General features: G+C 43.9%; 4 protein-coding genes and 1 non-coding gene across 6 annotated transcripts in view; all 5 read right to left on the bottom strand.

Moving 5' to 3' along the window:
• ppt2b (palmitoyl-protein thioesterase 2b) overlaps positions 1 to 2,390 on the bottom strand; it is a 5,100-nt gene extending 2,710 nt beyond the window's left edge. The window contains exons 1-3 of the mRNA XM_019870782.1: positions 1,914 to 2,390; positions 730 to 883; positions 5 to 91 (exon numbers count right to left, since the gene is read on the bottom strand). Coding sequence (XP_019726341.1) covers positions 5 to 91; positions 730 to 883; positions 1,914 to 2,105 — 433 coding nt within the window. The 5' untranslated portion in view covers positions 2,106 to 2,390. The remainder of the gene's footprint in view (positions 1 to 4; positions 92 to 729; positions 884 to 1,913) is intronic.
• Positions 2,391 to 2,818: 428 nt separating this feature from the next.
• Positions 2,819 to 9,570, bottom strand: cratb (carnitine O-acetyltransferase b). Of its 2 annotated transcripts, none has more exons than XM_019870790.1 (16): positions 9,467 to 9,570; positions 9,178 to 9,264; positions 8,172 to 8,396; positions 7,736 to 7,854; positions 7,569 to 7,622; positions 6,602 to 6,767; positions 6,280 to 6,454; positions 5,834 to 5,924; positions 5,513 to 5,600; positions 5,339 to 5,439; positions 5,087 to 5,206; positions 4,642 to 4,764; positions 4,250 to 4,385; positions 4,086 to 4,148; positions 3,643 to 3,780; positions 2,819 to 3,422 (listed from the first exon to the last, which is right to left on the bottom strand). In XM_019870790.1, the coding sequence occupies exons 2-16, from the start codon at positions 9,226 to 9,228 to the stop codon at positions 3,219 to 3,221; spliced, it is 1,854 nt and encodes a 617-aa protein (XP_019726349.1). In that variant the 5' UTR covers positions 9,229 to 9,264; positions 9,467 to 9,570; the 3' UTR covers positions 2,819 to 3,218. The 2 variants fall into 2 exon arrangements, with proteins under 2 accessions (XP_019726349.1, XP_019726348.1); XM_019870789.1 differs by having other exon boundaries at positions 9,333 to 9,569.
• A 312-nt stretch (positions 9,571 to 9,882) lies between these two features.
• ppp1r18 (protein phosphatase 1, regulatory subunit 18) lies at positions 9,883 to 19,166 on the bottom strand. Its single transcript, XM_019870801.1, has 4 exons — positions 18,767 to 19,166; positions 14,118 to 17,946; positions 10,989 to 11,237; positions 9,883 to 10,624 (listed from the first exon to the last, which is right to left on the bottom strand). The coding sequence occupies exons 2-4, from the start codon at positions 17,880 to 17,882 to the stop codon at positions 10,520 to 10,522; spliced, it is 4,119 nt and encodes a 1,372-aa protein (XP_019726360.1). The 5' UTR covers positions 17,883 to 17,946; positions 18,767 to 19,166; the 3' UTR covers positions 9,883 to 10,519.
• Positions 19,167 to 19,526: 360 nt separating this feature from the next.
• nrm (nurim) overlaps positions 19,527 to 21,678 on the bottom strand; it is a 3,152-nt gene continuing 1,000 nt past the window's right edge. Inside the window, exons 2-4 of the mRNA XM_019870794.1 lie at positions 20,530 to 20,723; positions 20,276 to 20,452; positions 19,527 to 20,201 (exon numbers count right to left, since the gene is read on the bottom strand). Of these exons, the coding sequence (XP_019726353.1) occupies positions 19,887 to 20,201; positions 20,276 to 20,452; positions 20,530 to 20,723 (686 nt within the window). The 3' untranslated portion in view covers positions 19,527 to 19,886. The remainder of the gene's footprint in view (positions 20,202 to 20,275; positions 20,453 to 20,529; positions 20,724 to 21,678) is intronic.
• Positions 21,137 to 21,209, bottom strand: trnak-cuu (transfer RNA lysine (anticodon CUU)). Its single transcript has one exon. It is a non-coding gene; the product is annotated as a tRNA-Lys (tRNA).

Genomic DNA, 21,678 nt, shown 5'->3' with positions numbered 1-21,678 from the left:
TATTGTCCGGCCTGAGGCGAGGACAGCGAAATGAATGAATGTACGTTGTGATTTGGCAAAGTGGACAATATCCCCCTGCAAATCAGTCCACCTGAAACAACATCAACAATATTGGTGCCTCAGGCTTTGACATACTTTTAAGGAATGGAAGCCAGACACACGAAAATGGCATCAATGTGAAAAAAACAAACAACAGATACATGTTAAAGACTGCTACAACTCCTCAGAAAGCTGCAGAACCAGTTTTTTTTGGAGAGGATAAAGAATATATGCCTCTGAATATTATTGTCTGACTGCTGTATTTTGTAAGAGTTGCAGCTGACAACGATGACGTTTAAACAAAATACAAGTGAATAACAGAAAAAAAGGCATGTTGCCTTTAAACATGCTGCTTTTTAGTTTATCATAACACGGTAAGGAAAAAATATAACTAAAACAAGAGCGCACGAGGTAAAAACCTGATAAGCTTCCCTTTTAGAAAATGTCAATGTGGACTTCGTGGGAAATTCCAGCCTGTGGTTAAATGGAAACAAACGCTTGCTTTTCCGACTGGCAGCCAATTTGGAAATGAACACTTTCAGCTAGCAGTGTCTTTCAGAGGTCAGCTTTTGCAGAAATGATACCGTAACTACTGAACATGCCACGGCCACTTTTATCATCTAAAATAAATAGTAAATGTGTGACTAGCACATACTGTACAGACGCGCACACACACACACACACACACACCCTGAGAGTAGCAGATAAAATGGACTCCCTCCGCAGAGTTTTGCATGATGGGATAAATGGCCGCCTTGAAACCCTCCACCTGCTTCCACATGGGCTGCAGGCTGGAACCTCGGTCAAACAAGTCAATCACGGTCACATTTGTTCCAGGATGAGACTGAAAAAAGAGGAAAGGACAAAATGTTTTTAACAAGAGGGCATAGAGGGCTGCAACTAAAGATTATTTTAAGAATCGATTAATCTGGCCATAAAAAAACAAACAAACAAAAACCAATTAAACAGACAACACAAACAGGACATTATCTCAAAACAGAAAATGCGCAAACACAAATTATTTATGATTCGGTTAGTTTGGGTCCAAAACCTGTCAGAAAATATGCACAAAAAAAAAAGAAAGAAAAGCAGATACGGTAACAGGTACTTGCAAATGTTTTGATTCAACACAAAGATAATCAGTCTGCTTTCATGGAGGACTACATAAATCACCGTTCAGAGGATTTGGACAATTTTAAACTAAACCAGGTCTGAAGGATTATTTGACTCTGACATAAAAAATATTAATTAATTTGATAATCGATTATTGTATCACAAGGCATTTGAAGTTTGCATGCATGCGGCATACAGGTTTTAACAGCGATGGGTTCCTCTCGGAATATTATTTTAAGAATCGATTAATCTGGCCATAAAAAAAAAACCAAACAAACAAACAAAAACCAATTAAACGGACAACACAAACAGGACATTATCTCAAAACAGAAAATGCACAAACACAAATTATTTATGATTCGGTTAGTTTGGGCCCAAAACCTGTCAGAAAATATGCGCAAAAAAAAAAAAAAAAAGAAAGAAAAGCAGATACGGTACAGGTACTTGCAAATGTTTTGATTCAACACAAAGATAATCAGTCTGCTTTCACGGAGGACTACATAAATCACCGTTCAAAGGATTTGGACAATTTTAAACTAAACCGGGTCCGAAGCATTATTTGACTCTGACATAAAAAATCTTAATTAATTTCATAATCGATTATTGTACCACAAGGCATTTGAAGTTTGCATGCATGCAGCACACAGGTTTTAACAGCGATGGGTTCCTCTCGGAATAGTTTCTTGATCCCATCGAGATGGTGATTGCTGACAACCATAATAAGCCAACCATCATCGGTTAATTACATTTTAAGAACCCACCTCGTTAATGAAGCGCTGGAGGTTCTTAAAATCTCCCGAGCTGTCGAACAAGCCGTGCACGATGATCACCGGCTTGAAGGCGACCGCGGCAGCCCACAGACACGCACCGAGCAGCGGCCACAGGAGGCGGGCTGCCCCGCCGTTACTTTCCCTTTTCCCGATTATCGAATCGGTCACAAATCCTTTCATCATATCAATAAATGGTCGGAATAAATCCGTGCGCTATTAAAATTGAGAGGGCTTAAAAAATAATAAAAACAATCATCATCATAAAAGTTGAAATTCGCTCCATTCCCGGCTCCCTCAGCCCTGAGAAGTACGACGGGACTTCCACGTAGTTTTTTTTCAACCGACATATGATGTAATAAATAAAAATCCCTTCAAAATTTACAGTTCGATGATTCGGTGGTAAACAACGCCGCGAGGCTGCAGCCCAGCGAGCACGAAATGTTGTTTATTTGTTCCGGTCTAAATTCACACGTCACGTTACGCTAAAACGTCACTTCCTGTTTGGATCCGGGGCGGAAGTCCTCGCGTTTTAAGAGCTTTAAAGCTTTTAATCGAAAGATGTTGTGGTTTAACTACTTAGTACACAAACTGTCATGTAATTTGTCGTAAACGCTTTGTTTTACTGGTTGATGTTTTAATGGAGTAATCATTCGCAGTACAGCTTGTCAAGAAACGGATAGATCAGATGATCGATCACAATTGTGGCATGGCGATTACTACATCATACCCTCAACGTCTTAGTCGTCTGCTGTGAATACTGTTCAGAACTTTGAGTTGGATGAGTTTGTAAAACTTGGAAGTTTGGTCTAGACGAATTTGAGAGCCCTGACCAAACTCCCATCAAATACTTTGATGAACTACAACAGGGACTGTGGGTCAAACGACGATCACCTCAATAATGAGCAATAACTTGAGCTTTATTAACCAAATAAGCAAGGTGTGCACAAACATGCCCAACACAGTGGGCCACACTAGTATAATTCAAGGAACAGCACCATTTGTTACCATCAACATGTCTTTTCCAAATTTTGGTCCTTCACAACCACACCAAATGACCTACAAAATCTGTATTGACGGTGGTTACAGCGAATCTTCCTGTATATACAAACGCTATAGCGGTAATTAATGCTGAAGTGTCGACATGATTTCTTTTCGCGTAAAGTGAAATGTGTCCACCTGTGAAGGTGAAAAATACACAAATAAAAAATCTACAATAGCCCTTCATAAACACTTTTGTAAGTTTGCTGTATGAATGAAGAGGAGTGAAAACTGGAATGCTCTTAGTCTGCCGCAGCTCTACACAGTAGGCTCCAGTAGCTCGTGCAGTTGGCATAGCGTCTCCCTCACGGCGACGCCCAGCGTTTCTGCATTTGTCTCCTCGCAGCAGTTGAAGGCAGTTATCGAAAAGTGGACGTGGTCAGACTGTGGGTTGTAACATATGGCGTAACCATCAGGGACCAGGGGACCGAAACACATCACGCTGTCTGTGTTTGCGGGCACCTAAGGGGGAAAAGACAGTGACCGTGACCATCGCGTCATCATAAGTTTATCACCTCCTATGCCTTAAATGATTGTACATTCCCCCAAAATACATTAACAACCCGATAACTTGGATAAGTCATGCTAGCAATGTACTGTAGCAGCCGAGATATACTCTGGACTGGTTACTTGTCAACCGCATGGCAAGCAATCAAAAATACTTTGACAAACATGTCCGCACCTGCCCCGTTCGGAGTTTCCAATGAGTAGCCAGACCATAGGCAGTATCCATGAAGATTTTGGGCACGCTCAGTCCTTCTTCGATGGCCTGTAACTTGAGCCCCAGCAGGTGGCGGTCAATGCCGTGTCCTTTAAGTACCTGCAATAGAGTCCAAGTAGGGAAATTTTGCAAGTCACAGATGCAGAAGTGCAACCTTGACCTAAAGGTCGAATTTGGTCCGTGCCCAAGCTCGTAACTTAAGTCAGTTGATGTGAGTGTTCTCATTTTGTGTGTTTGACCATTTTACCTGACCAATGACTCACTTAAAGTGGATTGGCGAATGTGGTATGGCATTCATAAATAATAATAATGGCTCCAAACCCCATAAATTAGGCCACTTGTACGTCAGTGTACCACTGTATTAGAATTATCATTGATTGACTATTTTTCAATAGCTTGGTTACCTGGTTCGTCAGAGCAGAGTAGGCGTCAATAGCTTCTGTCAACAGCTGGAGCTTGGCTTCACGCTGCAGCGCAAGACAAAAGAAGCGAAAAATGCCCTCATGACAATCCGAACAGTTTTCCCACAAGAGAAGCGTTTGAAATGAAACACGCCCCGTTTGCTCACCGACACGGACGGATCGACGAAGGCGAGGATGAATTTCAGCATCTGGCTCGAAGGTGAACGGATGTAATCGGTCCTTCCTTTCCGAAACATCCTCTGAGAGGCGATGTCGCAGGTGGCGCACACGTCGCCATGAACTCTACACAAACCGGGGAAACATCTCCGAATACCAAACTGCTGATGTACTTTATTTTTCAGTCTTTTAACTTTTTCTTGCTGATGATTTAACCGTAATAGAGGAAAAGTGTCAAGGCTACGTGAGCTGTAAAACCAGCACAAGCTGATCCTTTCCACTGTCTATTCGGTATTCATGAAAAACGTTTTTCGTGTCTGTAGTTTGAAGAGGCTTACAGCCGAATTGTCCGCAAATGTTTTTCAAATATCGATTCCTTTACCTGTAGTACGCCAGCTGCAGCGCCACCTGGATGAAGGAGTTGGGACTCAGTTTGTGCTGCTTGGGAAGGTCTTTGCCAAACTTCGTGAAGTTGAAAACGTTCACATCCAGGTCGTTGATCAGTCTGGAGCGATATTTTTTTTTTTGCAAAAGGAATTTTTATAAATTAGCAGTGATTTAACTTTAACCAAAAAAAAAAAAAATGTAAACATGTTAGCTATTTGTCTCAAAGGGCTCGTGAGGGCGAAAAAAAAACTGGGCCAAAGAGAGCTCTCTTTTTGTCAAGCTTTCATTTTCAGTTGGAAGACGATAAACGTATCTACTCTTGCGGCCGTCACTTTGGATTTCAAAACAAAAGATCTGGTTGGCAATGCGCAGTGAGACAAGTTTTCTTATCATCATCGGCAGCAAACACTTAAAACTGTTAACCGAGTGATGCAACTCACATATCAAGGTTCTGCTTAGCGTTCTCGATGTCTCGCTTGATTTCTCTGTCTATATGGAAGTAAAGCTTCTTCGGCATTGGAAGAGGGACCAGTGGTGCTCTCGTTGGATCCGGATTCTCACTGCAGAAAGCAAAATAAGCGATTGCTCTTAGATATCATTTAAGCTGTCCATACAGCATCAGTAATAATTATTATTTTGACAAAGAAATGATCAAGCTAAAAAAATATGTTAGGAGAACACAGCTTCAATACCAGTTGTGAAGAATATAATCCAGCAAGGTCGCAATTGGCGGACCTTCAGCTGTGGCTTGTTCATACAGGAGACCCCAGGAGCCATCCTCGCCGATTACAAACTGCACAAAGTCAACAAAGCAGCGATGCTTTCAACGTTTGGCTTTGGCGAAGATGAGCCGCTTGGCCACTCACCTGTAGAGTTTTGTCAAACCAACGGTTGCCACTGTTGGAGAAGGTCCCGCCTCCGTGCAGGACCTGGGCCGCTTTGCGGCTAGCGTATCTGTCAATCAAAAATTTCCCGGCTTCTTGAATGGATATTCCTTCAAACGATATTCAAAGTGCTTGCAGAATGTTATTTCAGGCAGTCTTTCCATCGCTAATGATGGCATACTGCATGTTGCCATGGTGGTAAACACCAGACGCATAAGCATCTGGGTGTTCGGTTTCTTGGGGGGAGGGAATTGGGAGTCTGTTCAGCAATCTACCACTTAGCGTGTGTGTATGTGGACATACTTTTCATCCGATATCCTCATAACCGGAGAATCCAGACATAGCGAGAAAAGTCCTCTCTCGATGGCCTGCACTGATTCCCGGTTCAGTTTATCTGGGGTGAAACAAGAGTATAAAAAGGCGCAGAGGACAAAGAGGCAAGTAGATAAGATGGAGTTAAATAGGGAGTCCCAAAAAAAAAAAAAATCAAAAAAAAAAATCAGAAATTTAGCTTATTGAAATTGTGCAGGATAGCTTCATGTTTGGTACCGTCTCCATAACTTCACTTCTCACCATTTCACAATTTAAAATTCATTGTCATCGTCCATTCGTTTTCACGACGGTTTGTATTGCACATCGATAACTGATGAAATGGGGAAAATGGAAAAAAAAAAGCCCTACAAGTGCAAAAAAGTTGCATGGCAAAATTTGGTGGCATCCTACAAGGTCTGCCCAGTCATATTTTCTACCTCTCTGCAGGCGGTTGTACGCCTGGCCCCATGTATGGCGATGCTCGCTGGTCAGGATGCCCATCGGCTCCTTGTCCGTCTTCCAGGACTGAGACCTGATCCTCAGCAGCTGCCCGTGAATCTGGCTCTCGGTCAGACGGGACCCGTCGCTGTTGTACAACTCCAGCTGGAAAAACTAGACGGCAAAAGTTTGCATTTTTACGACATTATTATTTACGAGCTGAAGGCGTCTTGCATTTGTAGCGACTTTTCAATATTTATTCTGCATAACAGCGTTATGTGGCATAACTCAGCAGGAAATAGTTAGCTCAGCTTTGCTGACCTGGTAGTTCCTGACCACAGTGATGTGCGTTGGCGATCGTCGGGAGGTGCCGTAGTGAGCGACGTAATCGTGTTTGGGCCCCGGGATGCGACAGGAAGAGAAGAGCAGCGGATAGAGCTCCATGCACAGAGGCCTGCCTCGCATGTACTCCAAGGGCAGCCGGCCACTTAAGACACAAACACAAATCGCATTTTATCACTGGGTTCGTTACGATAATCACTCTCCAAAGTTTTTCTTTTTCCATTAAGTATATCATATCAATGAAGTTGTTTTTAGAAATGAATAAGCAACTCATTCTAAACATTGAAGTGACATTAGATGCCAAACACCATTCCTTGTGTTCCCGTTAACGTATTTGAGAAAGCAAACATTTGGTTTCATACACGATCACATTTCAAACAAAAACAATTCGTTTTAATAGAGGGTATTGTTATGCAGCCAAATAGTGCACTGGAGTGCACTATTTTACCCGAATTGCTTCAAGACGCTAATCAATCAACAGCTCCTAATAAATTACCAGTATTGAAATATTATGCACATCGCTACACAATGGCTTTATCCCCAGGCTGAGAGTGTATAAGCGTTCACGTTTGCATACGATGTGAGCTGGGTTGACCAAAGTAACATGTCCCCAAATGACTTGTTTTCCTAAAACAAAGAGCTCATATTCCCGCCGAGCTTTTCAAAACAAAGGTATTTGCGGCAGGGGATACTATTACAAAAGAGCGCGGGCACGTATATTTAGACAGAATAACTTCATACAGCAAAGGAATACATACAAGGCCGTGCCAGCAGGGCCGAAGGTCAGCGCACACAAATAGCAATGCGACAGATTACGGGTCGATTAGAGGATTACCGCAAGCCCGGGTGTCGTTCACTACCGTTGGAAATATGAATTAACGTCAGCTCATCAAACCGTTCAAAACACAAAGCAGCATCATTTGCTCATTTCACGGATAGGACTCACGCGTCAAGTTTGGCCTTGAATTCAAGTACCGCTACAATCAGCTTGGAAGCAAACCTGAAAGGAAACATAGTTTATGATTAGTTTACAAATGACGACTACCTTCAATTATGACCTACTTTTTATTCAGTTGTCTAAAGCAGCATGGAATGCAGTTCGTGTTTACTCACACGAGTTGACTCCTCCAGCCATTGTAATCTCGTCTGGGGAGAGATATGGCCGGGTTGGAGTGCACGGGCAGCGGCAGTCGACTTTCCAAGTAGGCCCACTGCACCCACCAGTCTGTGATCTACAGGGAACATACACATAAACACACCTGTTTCGAACCCTTGTAAATTGTCCCATTTTGTACCATCGCGTTGCGTACCCGTTATCGAAAAAGTGCAACGGGTTGATGCAACTTTGTTTTGTTTAGCGCCAATAGTGAGGGACAGCGGTCACTACAGTGGACACCTTATCATGTTGTCAGGTTACAGGGTGCCTGAAAGGGTTAAGAAGTAGCGGCGGTGGCATATGCAAATTCCAGCATTCTCCGTGCTTTACCGACATATCGATCGACAGCATGTGTCACGCTTCCCCAGTGAGATCAAGCCGAAAAACACGCACCCAGTTCTCTGTGTTTCTGGCCCTCTTTTCCAAGCCCCTTTGAAGCTCCGCACCCAGACCACCACGCTTGGCAAACTCGCGCATCACTCGGCGGGTGTGGGCGAGCTCCTCGGGGGGTATGAGGGGCTCCAGGGCTCTCATGTAGGCCTGCAGGGTCTGATTCAGGGGGGGCACCGGCTGCGGGGGCACGAAGGTGGACATGCCCAGCTCCTGCCTGGATGTCACCTGAAAGAAAAGTGAGAAGTTTTACCGTTGGTTTTTTTCCCCCCTGCCATTCACAATTGAGTCAAACTAATTGTAATATGAATTTTATATGGTAATTTTATTAGTTCCTGTTTGATCATTCTGTGTTCCATTTTGTATATTTGAATGACTTTGTGGTAGTTGTTGTGCACGCCCAGTAAGGTCGTCAAAACAAAAGCACGTCAAACTTGGCTGAATGACAATCAAACGACATGATAGGATAAGCCATATGTTTATATTTAGACCGGTCCTCTTACCTCCATTTGTGGCATTCATTTACGGTTAAAAATGGGGTAACTAAGATGTATTTATTCATGTTATATTTCTTTATTGTACGTGTTTGATTAATTGGCTTTAAATATAAAATATGTTTTTCTTTTAAATAATTGGTTATTTAGTCAAATTGACATTTAATAAGATAAAAATAATTATTTTATTATAAAAATAAAAATCACAATTCAATACTGTTCATTTTTATTTTAAAATTTGATTTCTCGTTAAGTTGGTTGATCGTAAAAGAGGAAAAACTACTATTTTACTCAAAATATTTGATTAAAAAAAATTGAGCTTCGTCCCTTAATTAGAATCAAATTAATTCTAAGCGGTGAATTTATCCCCCACCCCTCCCCCCTAAAAAAAAGTTTGCATTCACATTCAAAACTTTATTTACGAATGGCCAAACCCATTTGTCCCGACTTGGTTAAAAACACACACCATTCACAGACACACAAAGACTTGCATACGCGTCTGTATAAATACTTACACGCGTGAACCATAGTCTGCACGCCCCCGCTTGGATTTTGCTGGAAATCATGTTTCTTCCAAATCAAGCCCGCAGTCGCCTTTGCATCTGTCAGACGTATTCAGCACATGAAGCGAAAATGTAAAAAGTCCTCGGCCTACAGATCCGCCCCCCACCCTTTAGCACAGTCGTTGAGGGCTCCGATGATTAAAAAGTGAGCCGTGCTCCATCGAGGATGTGCAATAGAGTCTTCATCGATCAAGTAGAGTCCAGTTGAAAACGCAGAGAGAAAGAACAACGCCGGACCTACCCCCTCGGCGTCGTTGTGATTTCAGAAGTGTGCACGCAAAGCCTCACGTACCGAAGTGAACTCTCGGGGCAAGTCTGCGCACGTGTTGACGTCAAAAGTGGTTTCCGTAAACGGAGATATGAAAACTAGTTGCAGTACCGCGTTCCTCCGTTACGTGTCGCTGTTTCGCCGGAAGAAGGAGGAACACAACAATGACGTGTTCCACACGCAAAATGGACAGTTTTTACCCTCTAAACAGGAAAGTGCATGTACTCGGGTTTTAAAGCAGTCTGTCAAAAGTAGAATTACTGATTCAACTCCTTCACTTAAGTCATTGAAGATTGCAGCATTTCGTTTTTGAGGGCGCACCAACAAAGACGTGCGCACACACACACACAAACACACTCACACACAAAAGAAAAAGAATAACAGAAACAAAGGTTTTAAATATTTATTCCATTTTTTTTCAAGCAAGCCGTTTCAAAAAATAAAAATCATTTGTGCAGTTTCTGTCCAGACTTTATGCACGTTTCACCCGTCAAAACATGTTCATTTACAAACAAAAAGTACTAAATACTGTATGTGTAAATAATACACAGCCAATAATCTGACAGCAGTTGCAAAACGCTCACGCAAATCTGCTGTTGTCTTCTTTCTTAGTTTTTGCCACTTCGATGTGACAAAATATTAAAATAACAGTCACTCACTTCTTTTCATTTACAGAATAGACACAAATAAAAACATGTCAACTGATCTTCATACCATGTGTGCGGGTTCACTGTATCATGCAGGCACAAGGCACTCAGATGAGATAACCATCACTGATTGACTGACTTCATATCAGAAATTGAAATCCTATCAAATAGATTAACTACAGAATAAAACCATTTTCATTTTTTGCATAGACAAGTGATCTTTTGCCACAGAGCACCAAAAGCAGCTGGTGAACTAAGACCTTGACATTATGTGCCATACATTCACATTTGTCCCCCTGAAAAATAAAGCTAAATATAAACCGCTGCTATCCACAGCAGGAAACAAACTGTATATCATCACTACACAGACTGAGATGACTCATTTCAAACCATCGAATGAAACATTCAATAACCTCCGAAAGCCCGATTGCTTCGCACGGGCATTTTGGTGAGGTGAGTGGCGTCTACCGAGGGCACGACTCATCTGGAAAAGATAAGGGGGATGGGAGGGAAATAATGTTCAGTTTCAGAATAGTATATTCATTGTATATCACAGAATAGTATCACACTTATTTTATATCACTCTACTTTTCATTTTTATAAACAGAGGTAGCATTTCTTTGACCGCATACCTCCTGACTTTTCAGGGTTTCTCTCAATGACACGCACACACTCACAGCTGACAACGAGGCGCTCTAAAGTGGCCGCACAAGCGGACTATAGGAAGGGAAGATGCATTTTCCGGGTGTAGGCATAGCTAGCTAGCTCCACATCACAACTGGGCTAATCACAGATGCAAATATTGGTTCTCTCTTAAAAGCCCAAAAATGAAAAGTCTGTGATTACACCTTATGTTTTTTGAGAAGGGGGTGAAACTGACCCACTCTTAGACCCCGTCCCAATGCAGTGCCCAAATTTCTTGAGCTTTTGGACATGACCTCTCCATCCGCTTCCCCTTCTTCATCCTGCGGCTCTTCTCCCTGCGGGGTCTCGGTCCTCCCAGTTTCATGGGGGTAGGGGGTGGAAACCAACATGGAGGTCTCGGAAGGATACTCGCACACTTGCTCGAGTCGGTCCTCATTGAAACACACCTTCCCCTGTTAACACAGAAAAAAACAAAGCACATGTCTTTCTTTATTTACCATTTTCGCAGATTTCTTTTTTTAACCTATTCTCCTTTACTTGCCCAAAAAAAAACGCATATGGTTGCTCTATGCAAGTGAGCTAAAACTGCAATACCGCTGCAATCCTTGACATTCAAAAAGGCAAGTATTCTCAGTTGGAAAAAAAAAACAAACAAATAAATGACTTTTATCACAACAGGGTATCACACTGCAGAGTTTGGACAGACAGGTTTACCTTTCCATCTTCCCCTGAGACTGTCTGCAAGGGCCCAAGGATAATAGCTGTGCATTAGCATGGCAGGACGAATCATAGTGAGGCAAAGGGAGCTTATCCCAGCACCCTCAACCTTATTAACCTTTGGCCAAAACAGCAGAGGCTCTTGACGGAAACAGTCAGGTCAGTGTTGAAACCGACACTCGCAAAAGGCAATATTATTTTCAAAATCCTGTCGGTAAAACAAAGACTTTGATAGAGTGTGAGAAGCATGAAGAGGAGAAAAAGCAAGAATCGGAGAGGACCAACCCGTCACACCCTGCTGTGACTTGACGCCATGGTTCAGAGGGGTTAAGCCTGAGTCAAGTATACAAAGCCCATCAGGCATGTGTGAGCCAGTCACAACGTACAGTAGCTTTACTATCACCAGCTAAAGAGATTGCAATTTGCAAACACAGGAAGAACGTAGGAATGTTGTTTCGTAGTAAAACAACGTCGTTCTTGTCTTCCATTTTCTGTACAAGCTAAGCTAGTTTTGGGCAAAACATGTTGCCATTTTTTTTTTTTTTTGGTTTTGTTTTGTGGTGTGACCACAAAATAGGTGTGCTGCATTTTGCTCAGTAAAAGTTTGACAATAAAAGTATCTCAGTGAAATTATTAATTGAATCTATAGTGCACACAACCATTTTCCCAAAGGCAAGGGCGCAACAGGCATAATCTGATACGGAGCCATTTTGTCTCATTCTGTGTTGACTAGAGTTACTTTTCTTGTCGTACTTATGGACATGCTAAGCACTCGCACCCGACCTATTGTCGCACAATTTATAATAACGCGTATCATAGTGCATCTGCATTACTGTTTGAGGTCATAGAAACTTGCCCCCACCTTTTTTTTTTTGTAGATGTCTAGTATTCTCTATAGTTCAGTAAAATAATAAAGAGAAGTGAGGTTTGAATGAGGAACTTAGGCTCCGTTTCTGTTTTAGCAATTCACATCTTTATTTTCCAACTCATAATGACGCACCGAGCTACAGAGATGACGGGCTTTCAACTCCTTGACACGAGCACCTCTACTGGAATTCCTTTGCACAGTTCAAGGACACCATTGCAACGGTAAAAAATATACAAAGAAAGATTTGTATAGGATAGCTGAACAGCAACATCGGTGCAAGGGAAAGAGGAAGAAGTCTGCGAAAGAAGTCTACACACAGGGCCATTAATTGTAAAGTTGTTGTTGTTCTTTTTTTTTTTTTTGCCCAGACATGCACTGGTTTTAATTTGATTGAACAAAAGTCAAACCGTGGAACACCGCGCGATTGCGGTAAACACCAGCGTTGCCTCGCATGGACTTGAAAGACCTTCAATTTGCGAAAACAAGAATTTGCTTGACAGGCAGGAGGGAGGAAGAGCCCAACTTTGTGGCCTTTCAAATGTTCACTCTATCATTACCGGTGTTGGGCAACTTACTTCCAATATGAAACACATTGTTAGTTAGCGTTAGCATGTTGCTATAATGCTAATATTATAGCTAATGTTATTAGATACTGTCATTTGAAATGACATTAGTACTGCTTCACCCCAATTTCTTTTTTTTTTTTGTAAAGCATGAAATGTAGCTTTAATAAAACACAACCATACTAAAGCAACAGACTACATGTATTTATGTATTTTCAGTACCGCTTGTTCTCATTAGTCATGAGTTAGCTGGAGCCTATCTCAGCTCACACGAGACAAGAAGTGGGCTACACCTGTTGAGTTGAGTTGAATTGAACTAATTTGGAAGCCTGAAACTTAATAGTAAAAACCAAAAGAAAAAACGTGAATATCGACATGCCAGGCACTCTGTGCTACTGGGCAGGCATGGAGGGTCTTCTTTAGGTTTCCCGCTGATTGCTGACCATGTTACGTTTTAATCGTGTTGGAAGGCAGGATTTAGAAAGGAATAATGCAGTGGCCGAGTGAGCTGATAAAATACTGGTTGATTTTAAAACACAGTATTGTATGATATGATGTCATTTGGAGAGTAGAAAATGTCTTCAGATAGTTCGAGTAGTTGGCAAACATACAGGAGTTATTTAGAAACCGCATGTAAAACATGGATTATCGGTCATCAACATAATTTCCTGGTGGTTTCGTATCATCGACGTTGCTGTCATTTCATAGGTTCACGGTTCACTATTACAAAGCGAGCAAAGTGGCAAAAGCAGATTCCAGCGGGGGTTTGGTGGCTAAGAATCATGATGCCGTGCTTGATAAGGCTTTAACCAGCTTAAGTCTGTCTCTGTGGTTGGGCCTTTCAATCAAGAGGGATGTTCTCCCAGTGAAAGGAGATTCCACTCAACAAAAAGAGACAAGACGGGCAGGTGACGCAAAATGTGGTTTCCCCCCTGTCTCAAATTCATCCTGATGATCCCATTCGGGTCACGTATAAAATACATAATCTGTGACATGACCAATGACAGTAGATGTTGGCCAAACAACACAGTTGCCCTTGAGATATTTTTCCTACCCGAAATATTTTACGGCTCTTCACAACTTTCTGGCAACGGTTTGTGGAAGACTTTTTGCTGCCTCAGCATGACTGTTACAGAGCGAATGAGGCGCTATCGTTTTAGCAATAGCAAGTACTCCACACTTACCCTTTTCGGAGTCCCTTTGCTTCTAACGAGACATGACTTCTCCAGGTTCTGATATCCGCCAATCACTTCAATTTCTTCCACTGACGGATATTTCTTCTTCGCGGGCTCGGCCGCAGCCGAGGTTGTCTGGTTTTGTTGGGTCGGCTGGGGTATTTTTGTATTGGCGCATGCAGCTGGGTTGGACGGCGTTATGGATCCGGTTGTTCTTCCCGTTGTGGTGGGTTTTTTGGGGGTGATTGTAATGGTGGCCCCTCTCTTCACGTGACCCCCCGAGGCACTGCGAATGGAGAAGAATGTCGGCGATGGCGATGGAGAGGCAGCGGGAGATGGAGAACACGGCGAGGAGGCTGGAGTCGGTGCGCAGTCGGAGGGCTTCAGCGATTTGTCCGGCGATTGGCTTCTGAGTTGCGAGGTATGAATTGGGTTTGGTTGTTTAAGAAGCGATGTTGGCGAAAAAATCCGTCGGGGACACACTTTGGGGTTCATTTCCGGTGTTTCTTTGACCATCTCCTCAGCCTGATGCTTTCTGAATCCTTTGCTTTGGGGTCCTTTTGCCTCTTTGCAAGAAGTGTTTGATGTTGAGGCAACATGTTGGGACTGCAGCACTTCCTGCTCTTTGAGACGAAACTGCTCAATTGGAAGTTGTATGGTCTTCAGCCCACCGGCATCTTCTCCCGAGAACACTTTACCATCTCCCTTTTGTGCATCGGACGGGAGGAGGGGCTTCACCTTAATGAGATGTACCGATGACACGTCCACATTCCTCTCTCTCAAACACAAGCCCGACCTCGAGCCCACCGTCTCCAAGTTGTAGATCCGGCTCATCGCTGCGAGGGAGTTGGGATGCGGCGGCGAGGGTGAGGGAGGTTGCGCCGGCTCAATGGATGGTGCGTATCCCTCGACTTCCTTCTCGGGGTCCTCCGCGTCGCTTCCCTCTCGTTCTCTTTCCCCGCAATGGTGTCGGGTCCCGTGTTGTGTTACTTGCTCTTCCGCATGTTTCAAAGTGTCACGCTCATCGTCAGTTGCTTGAAGGAATAATTGGCCGCAGTTTTCCGAGGGATCGTTGGCGAAGCCGCTACGTACTTCCTCTTCACCAACAGTGGGTGAGTCGAGGACAGAAACAGGAAGCGGAGGGCAGTTTTTCAACACATCGACTTCCTGCGTGATGTCAAACACAGACCCGGATGTCTGCACCGCCGTGTCTGCTTCACTACTCTGTGCTGCAGTCGTCCTCTTCTGCAAAAGAGGTATGGATTCCCATCCTTTCTCCTTTTCAGTCCCCCTCTCCTCAAAGGTGTCCCCTTCTGTCCGTGCATCAGAAATGCATTTATTTTCATCCCCGTTCACGCCCTGCGCCCTCTTCTGACTTAACCTCTCCTGCTCTTTTTGTCTAATTTTCTCTCGAAGGGATTCGATGCGGCTCAAGGGCTTGCCAACCCTCCAACTATCTCTCCTCTCAACTCCTTGCCCGTCTCCGGAGTCTTTACCTTCCTTGCTTTGACCCGTGGTCTTCTTTCTCGCCATCTCCTCTGCAACATAAAACACGGTCCTAGGGATCTGGATCTCCAGGGGTCCTGGAGGGTTCCCCAAAGGAGGGATGCCTTTTGGAGATTTGGGGGTTGCATCATAAGCAGCCATCTCATGACGTGCCCCTTGCTTGCACTCGATCCTGTAGGATCTTTCACCTTTGTCATTGTTGTAATCAGGCGCGTCCACAATTTTTTCTATTTTACTGATAAGTTCTTCCGTGTGATGGGACAAAACGTCCCAGTCCGCCCCTCTGTCTGCAACAGTACTGAGCAGACCGGAGCCCTCTGCCTGGTCTGATTCAAGCCGACAGCAACTCTGTGCAGCGGATTGGCCGGTAAAAGCCTCCATTTTCTCAAATGCATCCATTTTGTCGCAAAGTTGTCCTTCGGAATATCTTCCTGGGTCAGAATCTTTCTCTGCACTGATATCCCATTTAAAAGCTTTCTCCGGGAGTCTCCTCGACTCTTTTTCAGCCATCCGCGCCTTGCCATCTTGCCTTATTGGTATCCTTCTAGCAAACGAAATCCCCTCTGCGCTTTTTACAGATGCCATTGCAAAACCTTCTCGATCTTCCTCACTTGGCGTGCCCGTCGCCCTCCTTTCAACGGGGTCTAATTTCTTGACTTCGGTTCTGTTTTGGAATCCCATCCCCGTCTCACTTTTTTTCTGTATTGCATCAGTCTGATCTTTGTTTCCAAATTGCCCATCCTTAAGATTCCCAAACTTGTCTTTGTCGAAGAGTCGCACACAGCCCATTTTGCACTTTGCTGGTATTTCCTTCCCTAATCCTGTCCCACTCCTGTCTGAAAATATCCTCTCACGTGGTTTCCTTTCAAAGTACCCATCTGGGTCCAACCCATTTTCCTTTGGACAGACGACCCTATCAGAGAAGCTGAATGAGCGTTTTGGCACACCTTTGAGCGGCACGTTTCTCCCATCGGATGACCCCCCGTCATCATTTTCCCTTGAATTTTTCCTCCTCCCGGGCCGAAGGAAATTATCTGAGCTTTTCGATCTGGATGGAGGCTTACGGAACTCCCCAAATTTAGTGAGCAGCTGGCTCACTCTCCCTCCTCTTTCATAAAACACATTGTCGTCCAAGCTGTTCTTTCTGTCATCCTTAATCACCGTGGCCTGGCCGCATGATCTTTCTTTTTCTTTGGAGCTCTCTTTTTCCCTCACCCGTGACATTTCACTTCTGAGTTCCGTGGCCAAGTGCTCCCGCTTTGCATCCGAGGTGCACATCTCGCCATCCTCTCTCCCAGCGTTTTTGAGTCCTCCCGCGCCCGCAGACCGCTCCTCGATGCTCGCCGTGGGCTTGATGATCAGAACATCCGAAGCTCGGATCTCGGTCACGCTTGCTCCCCCTGCCAGGATCTCCCTGAGGTCCATCTTCATGCCCCTCTTTCCTTGCAAGTCCTCCTCAGGCCGCTCCACTTCCGTCTCCCTCCATTTTGTTCTGATCTCATCACTGCCTCTGCGGTTCTGTTCGATGATGATGATATTGTCCGCACGGATGGTTCGAAGACAAGGGACGAGGGGGGTAAATGAATTAGCTGGATCTCTTTCATTTTCCTCCTTTGGGAATTCTTTCGCTGAGGTGCCTTTTTCCCAAATCTCGTTATTCTCTCTCCCTTGACTCCTGTCTCTACTCCTCTCCTTGTCTCGTCCTTCACTCAAATCTCGAAATCTCTCAATTTTCTGTTCGATAATTCTTCCTCTTGTGCTCTCCCCGTCATGACCCCTGGGGGGTAGTTTGTCCTTTTCCCGCTCTTTTACCTCCAACTCATTGCCCCTCTCAGGGTAGCCCACATCCCCTTCCTTGACCTTCTTCCACAGACTCTGCGTGCGTATAAATGGGTTTTCATGGACCGGAACTATGGTTTCCATAGAGACCTGACTGACTGATTTAAGGTCTACATCCATCCATTGGCTTGGATCTGGACTGAGTGATGGTTCATTTGCCTGACTGACAGTTCCAACGTTCTCTGGATCACTGAGTACATCCGAGGGAGGTTGAGCATCCGCCGGCAGGACAGTGATGTCTCTCTCCTTCTCGCGGTCAACCAGGATTTCCTGTTTTGCCTTCCTCCGCTGGATGATCCCTCGTTTCCAGGCAGGCATGCTGGCAAACTTCTCCTCCTCTTCTTTTTCTCGCCTTCCCCGCTCCTCTTCCTCTCTCCTCTTTCTCTCCAACAGGAGTTGCTTCCATTCCGGAAGAGAGGAGACAGACATAACAAGAAGAGCGGCTGGGGTTTTTTTATTTGGCCGAAACGGGTGCGTGTCCTGGACTCTGTGACTGGGATGCAGAAAGGAGAAGTTTAATTCAGTTAAGTCACTTCTTCACCATAAATATGAGATTGTTTATGTTAACAGTGTGGTACAGAAGTATGTTATTTTATCTATGGGTTTTTTTTTCGGTAGTTACTGCATTTGAAACTTGCATACTTGCTATGATGGCAAATAGACAGAATCACTAATAGGAATCAAGATTGACCTCGAAGGTACAGTCGACAGGATATAAATCTATTTATCCTTTTCTTTTCTAGAGCACTTGTCTTCATAAGGCCTCAGTTGAGTCTACACGAGAGGTGAGGTAAACCCTGGTTGCCAATCAATGGCAGGGCAAATACTGACAATCATTCACGATTGTTTTGGGCGAATTGTCGTGGAGGGGAAGCTGCAGTACACAGAAAAGACCTATGCAAGCAACTCGGAACTGCGATGCGGACGTGCGACCCATTCGGTTATGAACATCATAGTGAATAAATTATCATCACTCCAATATAATTGTTTGTACCGTTTCCCTGTTATGCCAACCAAACGCAATGCTATGACGTCACACTTAAGCAATCTAACAAGATGTTAGCACAAGTGTAAAAAAAATAACAATAAAAAAATAAAATCAGCCCAACCAAAGACAATTATGCTCACTTCTAATTTGCACTTTTTTTTTTATTACATTATGCAAGTGATCATAATGTTCTCGTAGGTGTAATGAAAGCATGTGGCAAATTTTTTGACAGGTTCCTAACACCTGACTGTCCATCTGCATACATAGTCAAATTGTCACCATAACAACACATTTCTGTATTAGTTCCCATATGAAAGATACTTACAAGAATCTTGCTTTGTCTTCAGACTACTATTGCTGGATCCACTTTGCTTCTCCAAACAAATACATCTATGCAGAATCACAAAAAAAAAAACCCAAAAAACAAACGACACCCCCCCACCCCTCCAAAAAAATAAATAAACTGTCAGTCGTACTTTTAGGTTCCACTCAGAACCAACGAAGTGCCAGAGCACGGCACCATCATTGGAGTGCAGTAAATATTTTCTGGTCCCAAGCACCAGGACGCTAATCCGATAATTACGTTCAAGTCCATCAGTAGAGTTAAGTGGCAAGCACCATATTGTGGGACCTAAGAAAGGCGTTTAAAGAGCACGGCCGTCTGCCCGGGCTCTAACCTCCCCATCCCCACCTCTCTCTCTCACACACACACACACACACACACACACACACACACACACACACACACACACACACACACACACACACACACACACACACACACGCATGCGTCTCATCCCTTTGCCTAATTGGAGGAGATCAAGGATGGAGGAGGTCGAGGTGGGGCAGAGCTGAAGGAGTAGCTGGCAGAAAGAATCAAGATCAGGATTGAAACCAAACAATTCCTTTGTTAATATCTATTTGTGAGTTTTTGCAAAAAATAGACTCATTTTATTTTTAAGTTGATGTGTAGTCTACTTTAAAAATGTATCTGATGCAGTTGATTTTATTTTAATGCGAAAACCTGACAAAATCAAATTTGTTCCGGTGATCCTTAATGTGCTCAATGTACACGACACACATCCGTGGGTTCCAAAGTACGTTTATTTTCATCATACCATTCAAGGTTGAATTTGAATTTGGGTCAATGTTTTGAAGGAAAAATTACAAAAAGATTACAATTTTTTTTTTTTAATGACAGCCAATTAAGCACATTCCTCCATTAGCCAACCAACATGAAATAATCCACTAATACTGAAAAGAAAAAGAATGGTTCACATTTTGGAACCGGACCCTCCTTTGGTGAAAGCGCAAATTGACTAATACATCAAGAAGGTGCAAAAAGGTCACGGAGGGTCTTCCAAGTCCAGTAGACCAGTCAGTTTTAAGACAGTGGTTACATTTTTGTGTTACATTGGCTTCAGCTCACAGCAGCATGATTACTTTCACTTGTCCTTGTGGTTGCTGTCCAGGCTGGGGGTTGGGCCTTTGACCCAGTACGGCTCCGTAAAGAGCTGCACCTTGCGGCTAAGATGGTCGCAAACGAAAGCTAAATCCTGTTTGTCCAGCGGGTGTGCCAGCGCCAGGTAGACTGACAACGTTAATGCCAGCAGCAGCCTGTCCAGGGATAAAGCCGGCAGGAGCCACAACACAACGCCTAGCTCCAGGCACACCGGATGGCGGAAGTGAGAGAGGAAGCGTTGAGCTTGGGACGACTTGTAGGACAAGGGGTCCCCCAGACCTAAACACTGGTAATACACCTATGCAAGAAGAGATAGCGTGGCAAAAATGAATCAAGCTGAATTTTCAAAAATAAATTCTAATCTTAGTTTACCTGCTTAATGCCCAACAATTCTGGGTAGTCAAACATCATGAGGATGGTGCAGATGATGGCCCAGCAGAAGAAGTGCACCGTGAAGCAGAGCAGAGGGAACCAGACACTCCAAGGTGCTTGGCGCACTGACCACAGACAGGGGGCGCCAGTTACAGGCTGCCAGTAATGCATCAGGATCTAACCAGTGGAAAGAGAAGAACTTTGCAAAATGACTACAAAGGCTCCCAGTTGTCATCTGGCGTGTGCTGCGCTACCTGGAGAGTCAGTGCGGTGGTGAAGCAGTATGCGGTCCTGTTCAGGGAGCCCAGGATGCACTGACAGGCCTGTTTGACAGGCGGCCATGCGAGCAGACTGTGTTGCAAGGTGAAGAGAGCCAGCAGAGTCACATCCACGACCAGAGACTTGAGGACCGAGCTGTCCCGTAGTGCCTCTGACCATGGTATGGAGTCTTGTATGGTGAGTAAACGGGTTGAAAAAAATCAATCCTAAGCCTGTGGTCAAGCAGTTTACGCACACAAAAAAAAACCTGAAAGTTTGACTTTTGTTGTGCCATTCGGTGCCATAGCTTGGGAACATTTAATAACTGACGAGAGATTCCTTCAAAGTGCGAGGTCAACCGTGTATTCTTGGCAGAGGTGTATCACTGAAAGGGGGTAATTCATTTTTACGAGCTACTCTGCGCATGCATTCTCATTTGCATTTTTATGTGTTGTGTTTCTCGTTTTACAAATGGCGTTAGGGAGATATATATATATATATATATATATATAAAAATAAGCCGACTTGGAGCACACTGTCGAATCGATCGACGTCGACCAACATTAAAAATTCATATACGTAATAATGACAGACAAAACACTTCGCCCAACGTGGGGCTCGAACCCACGACCCTGAGATTAAGAGTCTCATGCTCTACCGACTGAGCTAGCCGGGCGGATATGCGATGAAGTTTACGAAATTGTTTACTACCATAGCCAGTTTCAACTATTGTAACGCACTATCGGCAGAGACGTGCAAAAATTAATCGTGCACGCGTCCACCACGACGACGTTTCCCAATGGTAGGAGTCTGTTAGTGGGAGTAAACGGGTTGAAAAAAATCAATCCTAAGCCTGTGGTCAAGCAGTTTACGCACACAAAAAAAAAAACGCGCAAAAAAACAAACAAACACGGGAGGCGCTGTAGCAAAACAGTAAAACAAAAGAGTGTTTTGTTTAAGTGGAGCGTGAAATACGCAACCCAGTGTGTGTGAATACTGTGCTGAAAATCAAAGAGTAAGAAAACAACTTTTACGGTACTATAAAGGTGGCAATACATTTATTAAGGCAACATTATATCACCCTATCACTGTCACATCATTCCAATAACTGGTGTCTTTTAAGTCCATTTATGTTTATATATATA

The sequence above is a fragment of the Hippocampus comes genome, unplaced genomic scaffold (genome assembly GCF_001891065.2).
Source record: "Hippocampus comes isolate QL1 unplaced genomic scaffold, H_comes_QL1_v1.1 scaffold35, whole genome shotgun sequence".
Lineage (NCBI taxonomy): Eukaryota > Metazoa > Chordata > Actinopteri > Syngnathiformes > Syngnathidae > Hippocampus > Hippocampus comes.
Note: the sequence above shows the minus strand (reverse complement) of the source record. Positions and strands in the feature narration are given on the sequence as shown.